Source organism: Saccoglossus kowalevskii, chromosome 15 (assembly GCF_978046115.1).
Source record: "Saccoglossus kowalevskii chromosome 15, keSacKowa6.1, whole genome shotgun sequence".
NCBI classification, from domain to species: domain Eukaryota; kingdom Metazoa; phylum Hemichordata; class Enteropneusta; family Harrimaniidae; genus Saccoglossus; species Saccoglossus kowalevskii.
Window position 1 is genome coordinate 11,523,689 of NC_140655.1, and position 17,410 is coordinate 11,541,098.

Here is a 17,410-nt window from a genome sequence, read left to right on the forward strand (position 1 = left end):
GTGTAGGTAACTGTTTGTTTAAGTAAATTGTAAACAAATTTATTTAAAAATTCAATGTTTTCTGAAATTGAAATCCTACTTAAGACAAGCTCCTGATGAGTGTTTGTTTCCTTGACTGCGCGTACTTATTGAACCGCCTGACCTAACTTTACTCCATCAACGAATTAAAGATGTATTAGAAGTTTTGGGAGATTTTAATAATAGAAGACAAGAAGACAGGTAAGCTTAGAGATTCCATATGCTATATTTGTTACAATCACATTTCCACTTGAGACATGTCAGTGTGAAAGTTTCATTACAAAGTTGTTGCTCAAATCTATATAGATTCACTTCTGCATGGTATTCTTTGTCCATGCCTTCTGAAATGTTATTGCAATTGCATAGCACATTTCTGAAGTAACATATTCTTTGAATTCCATCAAGTTATTTATTTTTAGAAAGCTTATTTAAATTATACTGTATTTGCACATCACCCCTAGTCTAGTCTAGTCTTGTAATTAATTACACAGGCATGCTCAGTAGTGCCTAGCAACCAGTCGTTCAGTTATCATTTTGGTTAAAAAAAAAACCAGTTCTTTCCCTCGGATAAACTGTTTCATAATTATTCTTTAAGAACAACATTAAAAAGTAAAATTGATTAGAAGTCACTCATGTCAAAATTAAATTAAGTATTTGCTCGTTGACTCCCGTGTGCGAAGCACAAAAGGGAGTCTTTGCAGTTACCCTGTCTGTATGTATGTATGTCACTTTTTTTGTTCCATCGTTATCTCAAGAACCACTAATCAAATTTTCGTGAAACTTGGTACATAGATGCTCTGGGATGATGCGCAGAGTTGATTAGGTTTTGGTAAAAATCTATGAATATTAATTACTTAATTTGCATGATAATTAGCTGATTTTTAGCTGTTCCAAGACTGTTCCTCTGATATCTGAAGAACCACTCATTGGATTTTGATGAAACTTGGCACATGGATGCTCTGAACTAGTACGCAGATTTGATTAGTTTTGGGTAAAAATCTATGAATATTAATTACCTAATTTGAATGATAATTAACTGATTTCAAGCTGTTCCATGACTGTTCCACTGATATTTGAAGAACCACTCATTGGATTTTGATGAAACTTGGCACATGGATGCTCTGAACCAATACGCAGATTTGATTAGTTTTGGGTAAAAATCTATGAATAATAATTACCTAATTTGCATGATAATTAACTGATTTTTAGCTGTTCCAAGACTGTTCCTCTGATATCTGAAGAACCACTCATTGGATTTTGATGAAACTTGGCACATGGATGCTCTGAACTAGTACGCAGATTTGATTAGTTTTGGGTAAAAATCTATGAATAATAATTACCTAATTTGCATGATAATTAACTGATTTTAAGCTGTTCTATGACTGTTTCACTGATTTTTGAAGAACCACTCATTGGATTTCAATGAAACTTGGCACATGGATGCTCTGAACTAATGCGCAGATTTGATTATTTTTGGGTAAAAATCTGTTAATATTATTAATTACCTAATTTACATAATGATTAATCAATTTTCGGCTTTTCCACTGATATCTCAAGTACTAATCATAACATGTCAATAAAACTTGGGACATAGATGTCATATGACACTGCACAGACCTGATAGTTTTTGGGTAAATATTTGTGCATATTAATCACCTTATTAGCATAATTAGTTAATTTTCAGCTTTTGATATCTCAAGTACTAATCATCACATTTCATTGAGACTTGTTACATAGATATTCTAGGACTGCAGAGACCTGATTAATTTTGGGATAAATAATTGTGCCTATTAATTACCTAATTTGCATAATTAGTTAATTTTTTGCTGTTCTATGGCTGTTGCACTGATGTCTAAAAGCCACTCATTGGATTTCAATGAAACTTTTAAAGAGTACCCATCACATTTCAATGAATCTAGGACTATACACCATATTAGTTTTTGGTAAATATTTATGCTTCTTAATCACCTAATTAATATAATTAATTAATACTGATATCTCAAGTATTGATCATCACATTTGAATAAAACTTGGTACATAAGTGCTCTAGGACAATAGACAGCCTGATTAATTTTGGGTTAAAATCTGTTCATATTAATTCTCTAATTAGCATAATAATTAATATTATTTTGGTTCTAATCACATTTCAATGAAACTTGTTACATTGCGCAGACCTTATTAGTTTTACACTTAAATCTGTTCATATTAGTTACCTAATTTGCATAATTAGTTTTCTGCGTTTCCATCAACATCTCAAGTTCAAGTAATTTTTAATTAATTTTGAATGTGTCTCCAATACTCTCAGCACACGGGAGTTCTTTCTAAGCTTTCTTTGATTTTTTGTTTTTTACAGATCTAGACGTGAATACCTTTTCCAGCTTAAAAAAGATTTGGCGTCCTATTATAGTTACAATGATTACCTTATTGGAAAAATAGTTGAATTATTTGCAATTACCGAGGTATGTGTGCTTTTGTATCTTGTCGCTATAATGTTCTGGAGAACTCTAAAAGTATTCAAAATTCCAGATACCAAGACTCGCACACAAGGAGATGCACACAACTTCTTTAGTTGAAAGCCAACGTTGAAGTGACGTTTTATTATTAAACTAGTGATCAGCGCATGGTCAACATATATTTCGCATTGAGATTACCTAATAAAGTCATGGCCATGATGTGTGATAATGTAACCCTAACTCAATGAATAAAAGTAATAATAAAATAGCAAAGTTGTATATATATCTTCTTGTATTAATCGTATATTATGCAATCATTTTAGTGTACTTATAAGGTCATTCTGCTCTGGTGGCCATTTTGAATCTCACTCTGATGACCATTTTGAACCCCATTCGGGTGGTCATTTTAAACCTTTCTCAGGTGGTCATTTTGTAACCCTACTGAAAATTGTTCAAAATATATTATTTGAAATTCCTGACAAAAAAAGCTAGTTCAGTAAGTATTTTCAATCAACTTTCAAAGGAATTGTTCAACAGAATTTTGAATATTCCTGTGTAAAAAGTGTGCGTCTTGGGTGCTAATAATATAAGATTATTTATATTATCTACAGTTAATAGAATTTCTTGAAGCCAATGAAGTACAACGGCCTATAACAATTAGAACAAATACATTAAAGACAAGACGGAGAGATTTGGCACAGGTAGGACTTTTCCCTTATTTGGACGGCTTAACCTCCAAACGACTTCTGTTTTGTAAAGGATGGAATTATTCATTCTTGTCCACCATATATTTTTGGTACCAAATAAATATACAAATGTAATGTACATGGTAAAATACACATTCAAACCTGTGTATAGCGACCACCAAAGGGACTCCATTAAAAAGATCTGTATGGTCTTTATATGGATGTTGAATTATTTTTTATGAATCTCCAGCTCATTTGACAAATTTGTTCAGAAAATGAGATGGTACTGTTGGAACAAAATGCATTTATTCGAGTTGATTAAAATCATACAAGAAATTAAAAATTGTCACCCAAAAAGTCTTTTCAGTGGAAATTAATTAAAATAAAGTATTTTACAGTAGATTGTTAGAGATGATTTTGTTTTCTACTACCAATTATCATATGAGATATCAATATTTTTGTAGGCTCTTATAAATCGTGGTGTTAATCTTGATCCAGTTGGAAAGTGGTCTAAAGTTGGACTCGTTATCTATGAATCTTCTGTACCTATTGGTAAGTTAAGATCACACATCCTGGCATTATTAGTCCCCGTTCGGACGCAGTCCGAAAACGGGGATTTATGTTTTGCCCTGTGTGCGTCCGTCCGTGCGTCCGTGATCACCTGTATCTCGAACATGCATGGACCGATTAAGTTCAAACTTCACTCATACATCACACATTATATGGGACATATGCACATGCATTTTTTTCATGATCTGATTAACGATAGCCGAATAGCGGCCATTTTAAGGCCGAAAATGCATCAAAATCGCACATTTTCACCATTCCGGACCCGGATCTCAGTTATGCATGGACGGATTTTGTTCAAATTTGGTACATACATTAAACATAATAGGACCTTGATGCACGTCATTTTTAGTCCCCGTTCGGACGCAGTCCGAAAACGGGGACTTATGTTTTGCCCTGTGTGCGTCCGTCCGTGCGTCCGTCCGTCCGTGCGTCCGTGATCACCTGTATCTCGAACATGCATGGACCGATTGAGTTCAAACTTCACTCATACATCACACATTATATGGGACATATGCACATGCATTTTTTTCATGATCCGATTAACGATAGCCGAATAGCGGCCATTTTAAGGCCGAAAATGCATCAAAATCGCACATTTTCACCATTCCGGACCCGGATCTCTGTTATGCATGGACGGATTTTGTTCAAATTTGGTACATACATTAAACATAATAGGACCTTGATGCACGTCATTTTTAGTCCCCGTTCGGACGCAGTCCGAAAACGGGGACTTATGTTTTGCCCTGTGTGCGTCCGTCCGTGCGTCCGTGATCACCTGTATCTCGAACATGCATGGACCGATTGAGTTCAAACTTCACTCATACATCACACATTATATGGGACATATGCACATGCATTTTTTTCATGATCCGATTAACGATAGCCGAATAGCGGCCATTTTAAGGCCGAAAATGCATCAAAATCGCACATTTTCACCATTCCGGACCCGGATCTCTGTTATGCATGGACGGATTTTGTTCAAATTTGGTACATACATTAAACATAATAGGACCTTGATGCACGTCATTTTTTTTTTTGGATCGGGTTCGAAATGGCCGACTGGCGGCCATTTTGTTTTAAAGAATTCAGTTCTGGATCCGTATCTGAGACATGCTTGGATTGATCGAGTTCAAACTTCACACACACAAGGTACATCATGTCACAAATATGTATGTGCATTTGTTTCATGATCTCATTAACGATAGCCAAATGGCGGCCGCTTTAAGGCCGAAAATGCATTGAAATCGCACATTTTCACCATTCCGGACCCGGATCTCAGTTATGCATGGACGGATTTCATTCAAATTTGGTACATACATTAAACATAATAGGACCTTGATGCACGTCATTTTTTTTTTCGGATCAAGTTTGAAATGGCCGACTGGCGGCCATTTTGTTTTAAAGAATTCAGTTCTGGATCCGTATCCGAGACATGCTTGGATTGACCGAGTTCAAACTTCACACACACAAGGTACATCATGTCACAAATATGTATGTGCATTTGTTTCATGATCTCATTAACGATAGCCAAATGGCGGCCGCTTTAAGGCCGAAAATGCATTGAAATCGCACATTTTCACCATTCCGGACCCGTATCTCAGTTATGCATGGATGGATTTTGTTCAAATTTGGTACATACATTAAACATAATAGGACCTTGATGCACGTCTTTCTTTTTTTTCGGATCAAGTTCGAAATGGCCGACTGGCGGCCATTTTGTTAAAGAATTCAGTTCTGGATCCGTATCCAAGACATGTCTGGATTGATCAAGTTCAAACTTCACACACACATGGTACATCATGTCACAAATAGATATGTGCCTTTGTTTCATGATCTGCTTAACAATAGCGAAATGATGGCCATTTTAAGGCCGAAAATGCATCAAAATCACGTATTTTCACAATTCCAGAACCGGATCTCAGTCATGCATGGATGGATTTTGTTCAGATTTAGCACAATGTGTTGTACATATGCAGGTGCATTTCGGTCATGATCTGCTTTGAATGTATATGTCACTCAAATATGAACGGAACGGGGACGTGTCATTGACAATGACTTGTTTTTTTTGGATCGGGTTCGAAATGGCCGACTGGCGGCCATTTTGTTTTAAAGAATTCAGTTCTGGATCCGTATCTGAGACATGCTTGGATTGATCGAGTTCAAACTTCACACACACAAGGTACATCATGTCACAAATATGTATGTGCATTTGTTTCATTATCTCATTAACGATAGCCAAATGGCGGCCGCTTTAAGGCCGAAAATGCATTGAAATCGCACATTTTCACCATTCCGGACCCGGATCTCAGTTATGCATGGACGGATTTCATTAAAATTTGGTACATACATTAAACATAATAGGACCTTGATGCACGTCATTTTTTTTTTTCGGATCAAGTTCGAAATGGATGACTAGCGGCCATTTTGTTTTAAAGAATTCAGTTCTGGATCCGTATCCGAGACATGTCTGGATTGATTAAGTTCAAACTTCACACACACAAGGTACATCATGTCACAAATATGTATGTGCATTTGTTTTATGATCTCATTAACGATAGCCAAATGGCGGCCGCTTTAAGGCCGAAAATGCATTGAAATCGCACATTTTCACCATTCCGGACTCGTATCTCAGTTATGCATGGATGGATTTTGTTCAAATTTGGAACATACATTAAACATAATAGGACCTTGATGCACGTCTTTTTTTTTTTTCGTATCAAGTTCGAAATGGCCGACTGGCGGCCATTTTGTTAAAGAATTCAGTTCTGGATCCGTATCCAAGACATGTCTGAATTGATCAAGTTCAAACTTCACACACACATGGTACATCATGTCACAAATAGATATGTGCATTTGTTTCATGATCTGCTTAACAATAGTGGAATGATGGCCATTTTAAGGCCGAAAATGCATCAAAATCACGTATTTTCACAATTCCAGAACTGGATCTCAGTCATGCATGGATGGATTTTGTTCAGATTTAGCACAATGTGTTGTACATACCGGTATGCAGGTGCATTTCGGTCATGATCTGCTTTGAATGTATATGTCACTCAAATATGAACGGAACGGGGACGTGTCATTGACAATGACTTGTTGACCTTTCAACTTCCTACATCCTGACATTATTAACCTTTCAGCTTCCTACATCCTGGCATTATTCAACTTCCCACATCCTGGCATTATTGACATTTCTACTTCTCACATCCTGGCATTATTAACATTTCTACTTCTCACATCCTGGCATTATTGACCTTTCAACTTCCCACATCCTGGCATTATTGACCTTTCAACTTCCCACATCCTGGCATTATTGACCTTTCAACTTCCCACATCCTGGCATTATTCACCTTTCAACTTCCCACATCCTGGCATTATTGACCTTTCAACTTCCCACATCCTGGCATTATTGACCTTTCAACTTCCCACATCCTGGCATTATTCACCTTTCAGCTTCCTACACCCTGGCATTATTCAACTTCTCACATTCTGGCATTATTGACATTTCTACTTCTCACATCCCGGCATTATTGACCTTTCAACTTCCCTCATCCTGGCATTATGCACTTTTATACTTTAGAACTTCTGGTGGTTTTGATGACTTTGATCTAGAAAGTTTGAACAATTGTTAATTAAACTTAAGCTTATTTTTATTGATAATTACAATATACATTAATGCAAAGGTTAAAAGACATTAGTTTTTACATTTAGGTAAAATAAAAAAATTCAACAAAAGTGCCTGCATGGTTGTTTATTCTATATTTTGCTATCAACCAATAAAAACCAATTGTGTCCATTATTAGGTGCTACTCCAGAATACTTAGCCGGCCATTACATGATGCAAGGTGCATCCAGTTTCCTTCCAGTTATGGCGCTAGCACCACAGGAAAATGAAAGGATATTGGATATGTGTGCTGCTCCAGGAGGAAAAACATCATACATTGGTAAGACAAAATAGTTCCATTCATCAGTGTTCTCCACAATGGGTCTTAGGTGGGCATCAAGTTTTACGGCCGCCTAGTTACTCTCAACACCCGCCCATCAACGTACATCCAGCTGAAATTATTTGTAAAAAGCTTACATTGTTCTTCCCAAGCCTAAACAAAAGAGAAGTTGCCCATCCCTTTATTTTGCTATTTCTTCAAGAGTCCAGACATAAACAATGACCACTGGAAGTCTGCAAGCAGTTATCAAGTGTATTCGTGGCAATGTGTCAATCGCCTGAATTCATTGTTGCCCGACATTGTTGCCACTTATTGCTCACAATACGCAACTACAGTGATTTAAATTTACAGCTGTATTTTTAATAATTGCCTTCCGATCACGAAAGAAAGAAGTAAATACAAACGAAAGGTATATGCACAAAAAATATATTAGCAGATTGCATGTAAACTCGAAAAAAAATTCTAGCCGTATTTACAACGTTCACTCGATTTTCATCGTGAAAACAGCATGGAGAAGGCAAACTGATGACCTTTTTGCCTACCCCATTCAGCTGCCATCGGCCACCCACCGCTGTTGGCGCTGTATTGATTTAGTATCTAAGTTTCATAGAGGAACAGCGCATTCTGGGTGTTCGTGTACTGAATTCAGAAATCAGTAAAAAACATCAAACATGGCTGCCGGATTAGTTTACCGCGAGTATTTGTAATTGAATACATATTTTAGTTATCTTTTCCCACGTACTTATTTCAATTTATCTATTTTTTATGTTGAATATTTTGAGAAGATAGCAGATTCCTTTTTTTCTTCCAAAACAACGTGTGAAAACGCAACGTGTCCGTGATCGTACATGCGTAATTGTATGTGGAATTTTTTTATCAAAAACTAGAAGTGATATCACATTTAGACTGTTTAGTTGAAAATTAAGATTGAATTCAGTGAAAATTACAGAAAATGTAAAGAAAAAAAATGTTGGTTAACTTATTTGGATGCCGTATTTTTTCCATGTCAAATTTTTGTTGCAATATTTTATGTATTTCACTAAATATATTTCAATTTCTGTAGCCTACCGGTGGTGATCACTATTTTAGGTAACAAAAGATTAAATGTTAAATCGTTTTAGTACTCTGGTTGCCATGGAAATGTAAACTAAGTGCACTTCGATATATCTGACACACGCTTCGAAAGTGAGAACTGAAATTTTACATATTTGGAGCTTCATTTCTCTGTTTATTTTTTTAACCGTAGCTTCCCTGATGAAAAATACTGGTATGTTATTTGCAAATGATGCAAACAAGGAGAGGGTGAAAAGCATTGTGGGAAATATTCACAGAATGGGTATCACGAATACAGTGATATGTAATGAAGATGGTAGATCATTTCCCAAGGTAAGAGAGGATTGTGGGATACATGTATGTACTACTCGTGGGTAGGTTATGTCTGTGGTAACACAGAATGATGGGAAATGTCATTTCTTGAGTTACAAGAACAAGGTGATGCAGAGTGTCATTATCGTTTTGATGACATCAGTAAAAAAAAATTCACTTCTACAAAGTTTTTTTTTTTTTTTAAATAGTTTTTTGTGCCAGGCGACAGTTCCGGACATTGGATATCACTGTTGTCTTTCCTGATTTTTTTTTGTATGTGCAAAGTTTAGTGATTTTTTTCTGCAGTTTTTAAAATTTAAGCATTTTTTCATGTTACTCCTTAAATCCAGTTGTGATCAACACATCGTAAGAAACCATTCGTGGAAAACACATGCTAAAACTGAATCCAATGAATTTATTTTGTTTATCCCCAAATTTAGGTCATTGGTAATTTTGATCGTGTGTTACTAGATGCCCCTTGTACAGGTACTGGTGTTATATCAAAAGACCCCTCTGTCAAAACAAACAAGGTAAGAAAATAGAAATTACAGTGTTTAGAAGAATAACAGTGTATATGCTTCAACCTTTAGTTGCATAATTTAAATCCTTTTTAACCTTTTAGCCACCAGACTTTCTCGCTCAAATTTTTCTGCACTTTTTTCTTATATCCTTCAATACTGTAAAACATGTCTTTTTTTGTGAGCATGTCTTTTTAGCGATTTTAGCAAGAGAACTAATTTGCTAATTAAAGATGTCGCTAATGACTTCATTATAAATTCAAAATGGCGGCCAAATAACGTCTTTCTCTCCAGACACACACTTTGTAAACAACACAGAAAATGTAATAATCTGGAGCGCTTCCTTATCACACTTGACAGTTTTTCTTTGTTTTTATGGAGGTGATATCTGCGCATTTGTATTGTGAAAACAGGAAATCAACAAAAACAAAAGTGATTTGCTAAATCAACATTTCGCTATTACGTCATTTTACCACAATTCGCTAAAATAGTATGTTTTACAGTATTTCTGGAAATGAACCCTAATTTTGGAGCCAATGGACAAAATTTGAGTCAATTTTCAGTTATTACTCAAAAACATTGGCTATTTTTGTCCCAATCTTCTGAAGGAAAGCGCATACCGTTAAAATCCTATTATAAACCGCGGTTTATATTACAATGTATCAAATAAAAAATTGGGATCAACAGCTCAAGTTCGGGGTGCGGTTTATATTAGGGACATATTGCAATCACTAAATGGGCGTGGTCATTTTTTTTTCCACATCACTCGCACAAAACAAACACACCGTACAATCTTTTGAATATAAGCGTAACTCCAATTTAGATGTCAGGGAAGAGTGATAAGCCTCACGTCACAAAAAAAACTGTTCACATGAAAAAAAAAATACTCAGTATATTTAATGTAATATGTATTTTTTTTTATTTTCTTCGTAACGGAAAGTATATTCTGACAGGAGTTTCAAATAAAAACAAACATTGATGCATTGCTTAGTAGAAAATGATCATGGTACGGCACTAAAAAAGTATGGTACCGTGTGTACGGTAACGCAATCCGGCCATGCTTCGGCTCACAAGTGAATAACTTACTTGTTTTCGAACTGTTGAAATTGTTGATTATTACCTAGTAGTGATTATAACAACGCACGAAAAATAAATTCGTTGAATTGTTATCAAATGCAAGTAAAATTCAACTTAGTTTCACCGTAAGCGAATTATTTCGGTCACATGTAAACGATCGATGCGACATCCGCCATGTAGTTTGAAAGCACACGAGACATTACTTGACCGGGTAGGTCAAGTCGCTAATTAACCAATCAAAATGCTGGATGGTGCCCACGTGTTCAAATTACCTTAGTTCATTTAAATATGTTAATGACAGGTCACCGACTTCATGGTGAACGAAACCCGGAAAAGATTTACCGATAATGTAGTGCGATGGCTTTGATTTCCATGGGAAAACGACATGACTTTTTTTAAATCAAGAAATTAGTTGTTTTCGAAAGATAAACTGAGCATTGAAAAAGAATTTAACAGTTTTTCGGTGAGAACAGCTCATTGTCGAAAACTTGCGACACACGGACGTATTCATAAGGAGTATTGAAAAAAGTTGTCGCAAGAACAAAATCAGTTTCACTGCGTGTTTGACATCCTAACACTACTGAACAATAAAGAGGTGTGAATATTTTTAGGCATGTTGTTGAAACAAATGAATAGGATTAGGAACAATGTACCAGCTGGTTGAAACAAAGTGAGTCACGGTCTTGTTGAATTGGGGGTGCGGTTAGTAATAGGTACTTTTCATGTTTTCAATTTTTGTTGAGAACTCTTTAACACTGAAGCCGAAATCGGGGGTGCGGTTACTATTACGTATGCGGTTTATAATAGGATTTTAACGGTACTATCAATTTTGCCTATTTTGTGAATTTGTGATGAAAAGAGGTAACTGGTGGTGAAAAGGTTAAAAGAATAACAGTATATATGACTCAAATCTTTTGCTCAAACTTTAATGACATAAACTGTATCGCTCGATAAAAGCCCACAAAGATAGCCAAAATAAATGGGAGTTGTGTGAAATTGAATTGCAATGTGTGCTTGCAAAATTAAATTGATGTGAGAAGCGGAGACATTCAGTCTTTTGGATAATTCCTATTGAAAGTCAATAAGAAAATGTCAAGGATTTATAAGACAAGGGTTGTGAAAGTTGTGTGATACTGTAAAATACTTTATTTCTGCTTAGAATTCGTTTTTGCTATTTTCGCTGAAGGGATAATTCAGTAAAAATAAAATCCAGCAAATATACATTTTCGCCTATATTTTACATTGAACTCGTCATAAATCAGTGAAAATGAATTCCATACAAAACACCCAAAAAGCCTTTTCAGCGAAAATTTATTCCAGCTAAATATATTTTACAGTATCTCGCATGAATCAACTTTCAAGGAGGTTAACCATGATGTTTTTTTTGTTTCCTAGGATATGTTAGATGTACAGAGAATTGTCACAATACAAAAAGAACTATTATTATCAGCAATAGATTCTGTAGACGCCAAATCAAAAACTGGTGGATATATTGTGTATTCGACATGTTCTATTTTGGTAGGTTATGTTTTCTAGTGATGTTCACAATATTTATTCACAGTGTTTATTTCACTGTTCATGATGTTTATTTAAGTGTTCACAATGTTTAGAAGTTTATTACAGTGTTCAAAAAGTATTTCAGTTTGAAAAATGTGTATCACTGTGTCATAATATTAATGTTCATGTGTGTGTCAATAGTGAACATAATAAAGTTTCTTTCACTGATTTCATTGCAAGGTGGACGAGAATGAATGGGTGATAGACTATGCACTGAAAAAGAGGAATGTGAAATTAGTTTCAGCGGGATTAGACTTTGGTAGACCTGGATTTAAACGGTAAGTCACTCTCTGTGCCAATAATGATATTAAAATGTTCTGCTCTTTGATTTTTCATGTACTATTTAGAAATGTACCAGTTGGTAAAGGGGAAAAAAACAGCTTAGACTCATTGCTAATGTGCATGCATTCATATGGATTTTTTGGGGTGATACATATACTCTGTCTGGCGGTATTTTACGGGGTATTTTCATCCAACCATACTAGGAAATGTGAATTCCAAATATGGAATTATTAATTATGTGCGTAAGCATTGTCCAATGATAAAAACTAACATGGCTGCCACCTGGGTTTGATCGGACACAAAGAAGTTCACTGATTAGTCCCCGTTCACTGACGTAGTCCGAAAACGAGGACTTATGGTTTGCCCTGTGTGCATCCGTGCATCCGTGATCACCTGTATCTCGAACATGCATGGACCGAATAAGTTCAAACTTCACTCATACATCACACATTATATGGGACATATGCACATGCATTTTTTTCATGATCCGATTAATGATCCGAAAATGCATCAAAATCGCAAATTTTCACCATTTCGAACCCAAATCTCAGTTATGCATGGACGGATTTTGTTCAAATTTGGTACATACATTAAACATAATAGGACCTTGATGCACGTCATTTTTTTTTTTTTGGATCGGGTTTGAAATGGCCGACTGGCGGCCATTTTGTTTTAAAGAATTCAGTTCTGGATCCGTATCCGAGACATGTCTGGATTGATCAAGTTCAAACTTCACACACACATGGTACATCATGTCACAAATAGATATGTGCATTTGTTTCATGATCCACTTAACAATAGCTGAATGATGGCCATTTTAACGCCGAAAATGCATAAAAATCACATATTTTCACAATTCCGGAACCGGATCTCAGTCATGCATAGATGGATTTTGTTCAGATTTAGTACAATGTGTTGTACATATGCAGGTGCATTTCGGATCAGACCACTGAAAGTGGTCTGAGATTTCGGTCATGATCTGCTTTGAATGTATATGTCACTCAAATATGAACGAAACGGGGACGTGTCATTGACAATGACTTGTTCTCCTCTAAACTATTTGGATTTCGGCATTCCCATGATGTATCCTTGGAAGGAAAAGATGCTGCGCATCAGTTGATACTCAAGCTGTACTGTTTTTGTGTATACTTTGCAGTATCCTTGTAATAACCAAATATACTTGTTTCTACTGCGTTCACCGCGATCTTGCATAATGCAAGAAAGGTCAGCTGATGTCAAATGCTAAACCTCTATACTATGATCACTGTTTCATGTTTCAGATTCCGTGAAAGAAGATTTCATCCAACGCTGGAAAAAACAAGAAGATTCTACCCACATACTCACAATATGGATGGTTTTTTTGTTGCTAAGTTGAAAAAGATGGATAACGAATTGCCAAAGTCAAAAGGTTTGTGGAAGTGATATTATCAAAAAGGTTATCACAGTCATCATTAAAGTGATTGGTTATCAGTTTGCTTCTCAGTTTGTTTAAAGCATAGTTGATTTATCATACATGGTCACAGAACTACTTGTCCTTTGTTTTAAATTTCAATAACACAATAAAGGTTTATATATTACCAGATTCTGTCGTAATCCCGATTTCACGGCTGGTGGGCCCTTATTTGGGGCTCAAAATGTCAAAAAACAGATCATCAAATATTTTTGAAAAATATACTATGCCGACTTTCAACACTGACAGTTGGACCATCCAAGACAAAAGAAAATATTGCCGAAGCTAATCTTTCTTGCTGAATTAAAAAGTAGACCGCCTAAAATTTCATTACAATGTCACCCAGTGTCATCTTTCTCCCCCCCCCCAAAAAAAATCACATTAACGAACCTGGTACGCAAAATTATTTTTTTGTGTTTAATTTATTAGTATCATGCAAATAATTTTCAACTTAATTTCATCGTAAGTGAATGGTTCCGGCCGCATATTAAAAGCTTGATGCAGGAGAATACCGCCATGTTTTGACCTGGGATGGTCTTCTTTGACCTGATAGGTCAAATCACTAATTAACCAATCAAAATAATGGATGAAGCCAATGTGTTCAAATCACCATAGCTCATTTAAATATGTTAATGTTATTCAACGAAACACGGAAGAGATTAGTTGATGTAATACGATCTTTTGGCTTGGATTTTGATGGGGAAACTGCATGATTTTTTTAAAATCAAAAAAATTAGTTGTTTTCAAATAATAATTGGAGCATTTGAATAATTTAACATTGTTTACAGTGATAACAGCTCATTGTCAAACGAAGCTTACCCATTCATGCTAGTCACAATAAACATACTTTTAGGCATCAATGACTACAGTAAAACTTAAATTAGGCTCTATTTTAGGCGTCATTTTATTATTTTTTTAAATTCAAACTGTCGTTTAACTGCCCAGGGTGAATTTACGGCTGAACGCAGTAATTATTTTTAGCGTAATAAAAATTCAATTAGATGGTATTATTATGCAAATGTTCTTCTATGCTTGAGTGTTTACATATATAGTAAGTCTAAGTAATCATCTGTTTTCTCCTGTAACATTTCTGCAATGTTGAATCAGACAAAAAACATAAATCTTTTAGTGAAATCATCACTTGTAAAATTGTTGAAGAACATAATGAACACTATGCTCAATTCAGCCATTGATGACGCTGTTCTGAGATACAGAATAAAGCGATCTGGTGAAAATATTCATGCAGGAGTTGAGTCCCAAGCGACGATAACAACACACGCTAAAAACACTATATATTTATAAAAATCTATAAATTTTTCACTTTTTCAATTACTGATGTTAATGCTCTTTATTTGTTTGAATTATATTTTTCAGATAAAACTCAACAAGAGACAGAAGAAACAGAAGAAAAAGACGAAAAAGTGAAAAAACAAAAGAATAATAAGAAACCCAAGAAAAACAAATGAATTTGTTCATAATCAGCAAATTAGAAACAATCAATTATAACCAAATATAATTTACTTTCTGAAAGCTTTTATGTAAAATATACTGCCATCCATGGCAGCAAATAGAATTTGATCTCTTCCTGTTGTGTACTCGTGGAGAGAGAATAAAAAAATGTTATTTTAACATTTCCGTGAAAAAATATTGTTTAATTTTTATTTAACCTGTATGTATGGACCTAATTAATGTGTGAGGTAATAGTTATTGTGACTTCAGCTATTTGCTGTTCACTTGGTATTAAACAAAAAAAAATTATGTTTTGACTATTCTGTTTGAGAGAACAATGCCGGATGGTAGTATTTGTTCAATAAGTTGATCATCTTCCTGGCAAATGAAAACATTCACACTTTTTTTATGGCAACAAGTAGCAGATTTCCACCATGTCTAATTCGGTAGACTAGCCCAGTCGTGATAATTTTATATTATATGATAATTATAGGATAGAAAGAGTCTGTAGAACCTCTCGCTTGGACACAAAATTACCACGACTGGTCTGTTCTGCTACGCCCTCTGTAGTTGTCATCACAATTTTGTCGTAATAAATATGCTAATGAGTGAAAGTGTCAACCAATACGAAAAGCAGCTTTTGGTCCAGTCTGTTCTACTCGTCTGTGGCCCGGCACGTAGAATCTTTTGTGCAAGTGCATGCCCACGGATAGCTGCATTTAGTGTTCATTTCTGTGCAATGTAAAATCATATTGCTGCTGTGGACGGCGACGACCGTCAAATTGTTTCGGTTCTGCTGCTCTCTCTGCAAAGACAACTGACCATTAGCTGTATTTTACTATTCTGTTCTTGGTCGCATTTTGCTTATACCATTAAGACACTGACTAGTAAGTACTAGTAAACGAAACTCAGAATTAAAGGGGACTCTGAATCGCCAGTTGTGAACTTCGAAATCTCATTTATTGGGATTTCCGCATGAAGTTACACAGGAAAAATGCATCATTATGGCAAGGAAAAATATTGATTTCTTTGTACAGGTTGTACAATAAATTCTCTAATTAATATTTCATTTTTGTTTAGTGTGCCTGTATGTATTAAAATTGTATGTACACATTTTGTCTAATTGGTGGTGGGAATTGGGAAGCCAGTTTATAAAATCATGAACATATATTTTTGTAAATAAGACAGAATACACCCTTTAAGGAAGAAGTTCACTGATGGAATATTTTATTTTGAAACTTCTTTCAATTTTAATTAGTTGTATGCAATAAATCAGTAATAATTAAAATATATATACATTCCCTTATTTCATTGCTGAGACTGAGTTTTACATTTGTTTCATACTATAATTTCTTATCTACTGAGTATATTAATATATATAGGGATGATTAATTTCAATAAACAACATTCAACTATCCTTCTGCAACACCAATAAGATCATCACTTATAGTAAGTCACTAAGCAGTATAACAAGAATGCATGATGCAAAGCCCATTCTATAAATGGTCAAATGTTTCTTGGTCTAAAAAATTAGGGGCATTATCAGAGGATTCATCTTATTTAGGAAATCCTGGCAAAGCAACTGCACAAATCATAGGGGCAAATTAACAGCTTCTAAGGATGGTATTCCCAGATTAACACCAGTTGTTAAAGACACACTCGGACAACTAACAAATATTAATATTAGTTTGAGAGACGCATACAATTTTAATTCTTAACAAAAACAAAACGACCAGTTACTGCGACAAAGCCCTACTCCCTGTGAAAGCTACCAGCAACAAAATCCACTCACCGCATAAGCCACTCACTGTGTAGCAACTCGTACAAATAAAATAGCAGCACTAAACCATTTTTCAATTTTCCCTCGGATGAGAATCAAAACCTCTTTTGTAGTACCCCCCCCCCCCTTACGAAAAGTCCATTCATTGTGTAAGACTGAGTATGAGCTGGCGAACACTTGTTTTTCTGGTCAGAATTCTATTACATACATGTGGTTTCAACAAATTAAAATAATATTTTGATCTTTGTAACCTGTTGCTTT

General features: G+C 35.2%; 1 protein-coding gene across 1 annotated transcript in view; it reads left to right on the forward strand.

The window, feature by feature from the left end:
* The window catches only part of LOC100370819 (28S rRNA (cytosine-C(5))-methyltransferase-like), a 28,627-nt gene extending 11,966 nt beyond the window's left edge, over positions 1-16,661 (forward strand). Inside the window, exons 7-17 of the mRNA XM_006820004.3 lie at positions 126-219; positions 2,372-2,477; positions 3,083-3,172; positions 3,622-3,709; positions 7,531-7,671; positions 8,918-9,057; positions 9,477-9,566; positions 12,027-12,149; positions 12,369-12,466; positions 13,751-13,878; positions 15,295-16,661. Coding sequence (XP_006820067.2) covers positions 126-219; positions 2,372-2,477; positions 3,083-3,172; positions 3,622-3,709; positions 7,531-7,671; positions 8,918-9,057; positions 9,477-9,566; positions 12,027-12,149; positions 12,369-12,466; positions 13,751-13,878; positions 15,295-15,386 — 1,190 coding nt within the window. The 3' untranslated portion in view covers positions 15,387-16,661. The remainder of the gene's footprint in view (positions 1-125; positions 220-2,371; positions 2,478-3,082; positions 3,173-3,621; positions 3,710-7,530; positions 7,672-8,917; positions 9,058-9,476; positions 9,567-12,026; positions 12,150-12,368; positions 12,467-13,750; positions 13,879-15,294) is intronic.
* Positions 16,662-17,410: the final 749 nt, after the last annotated feature.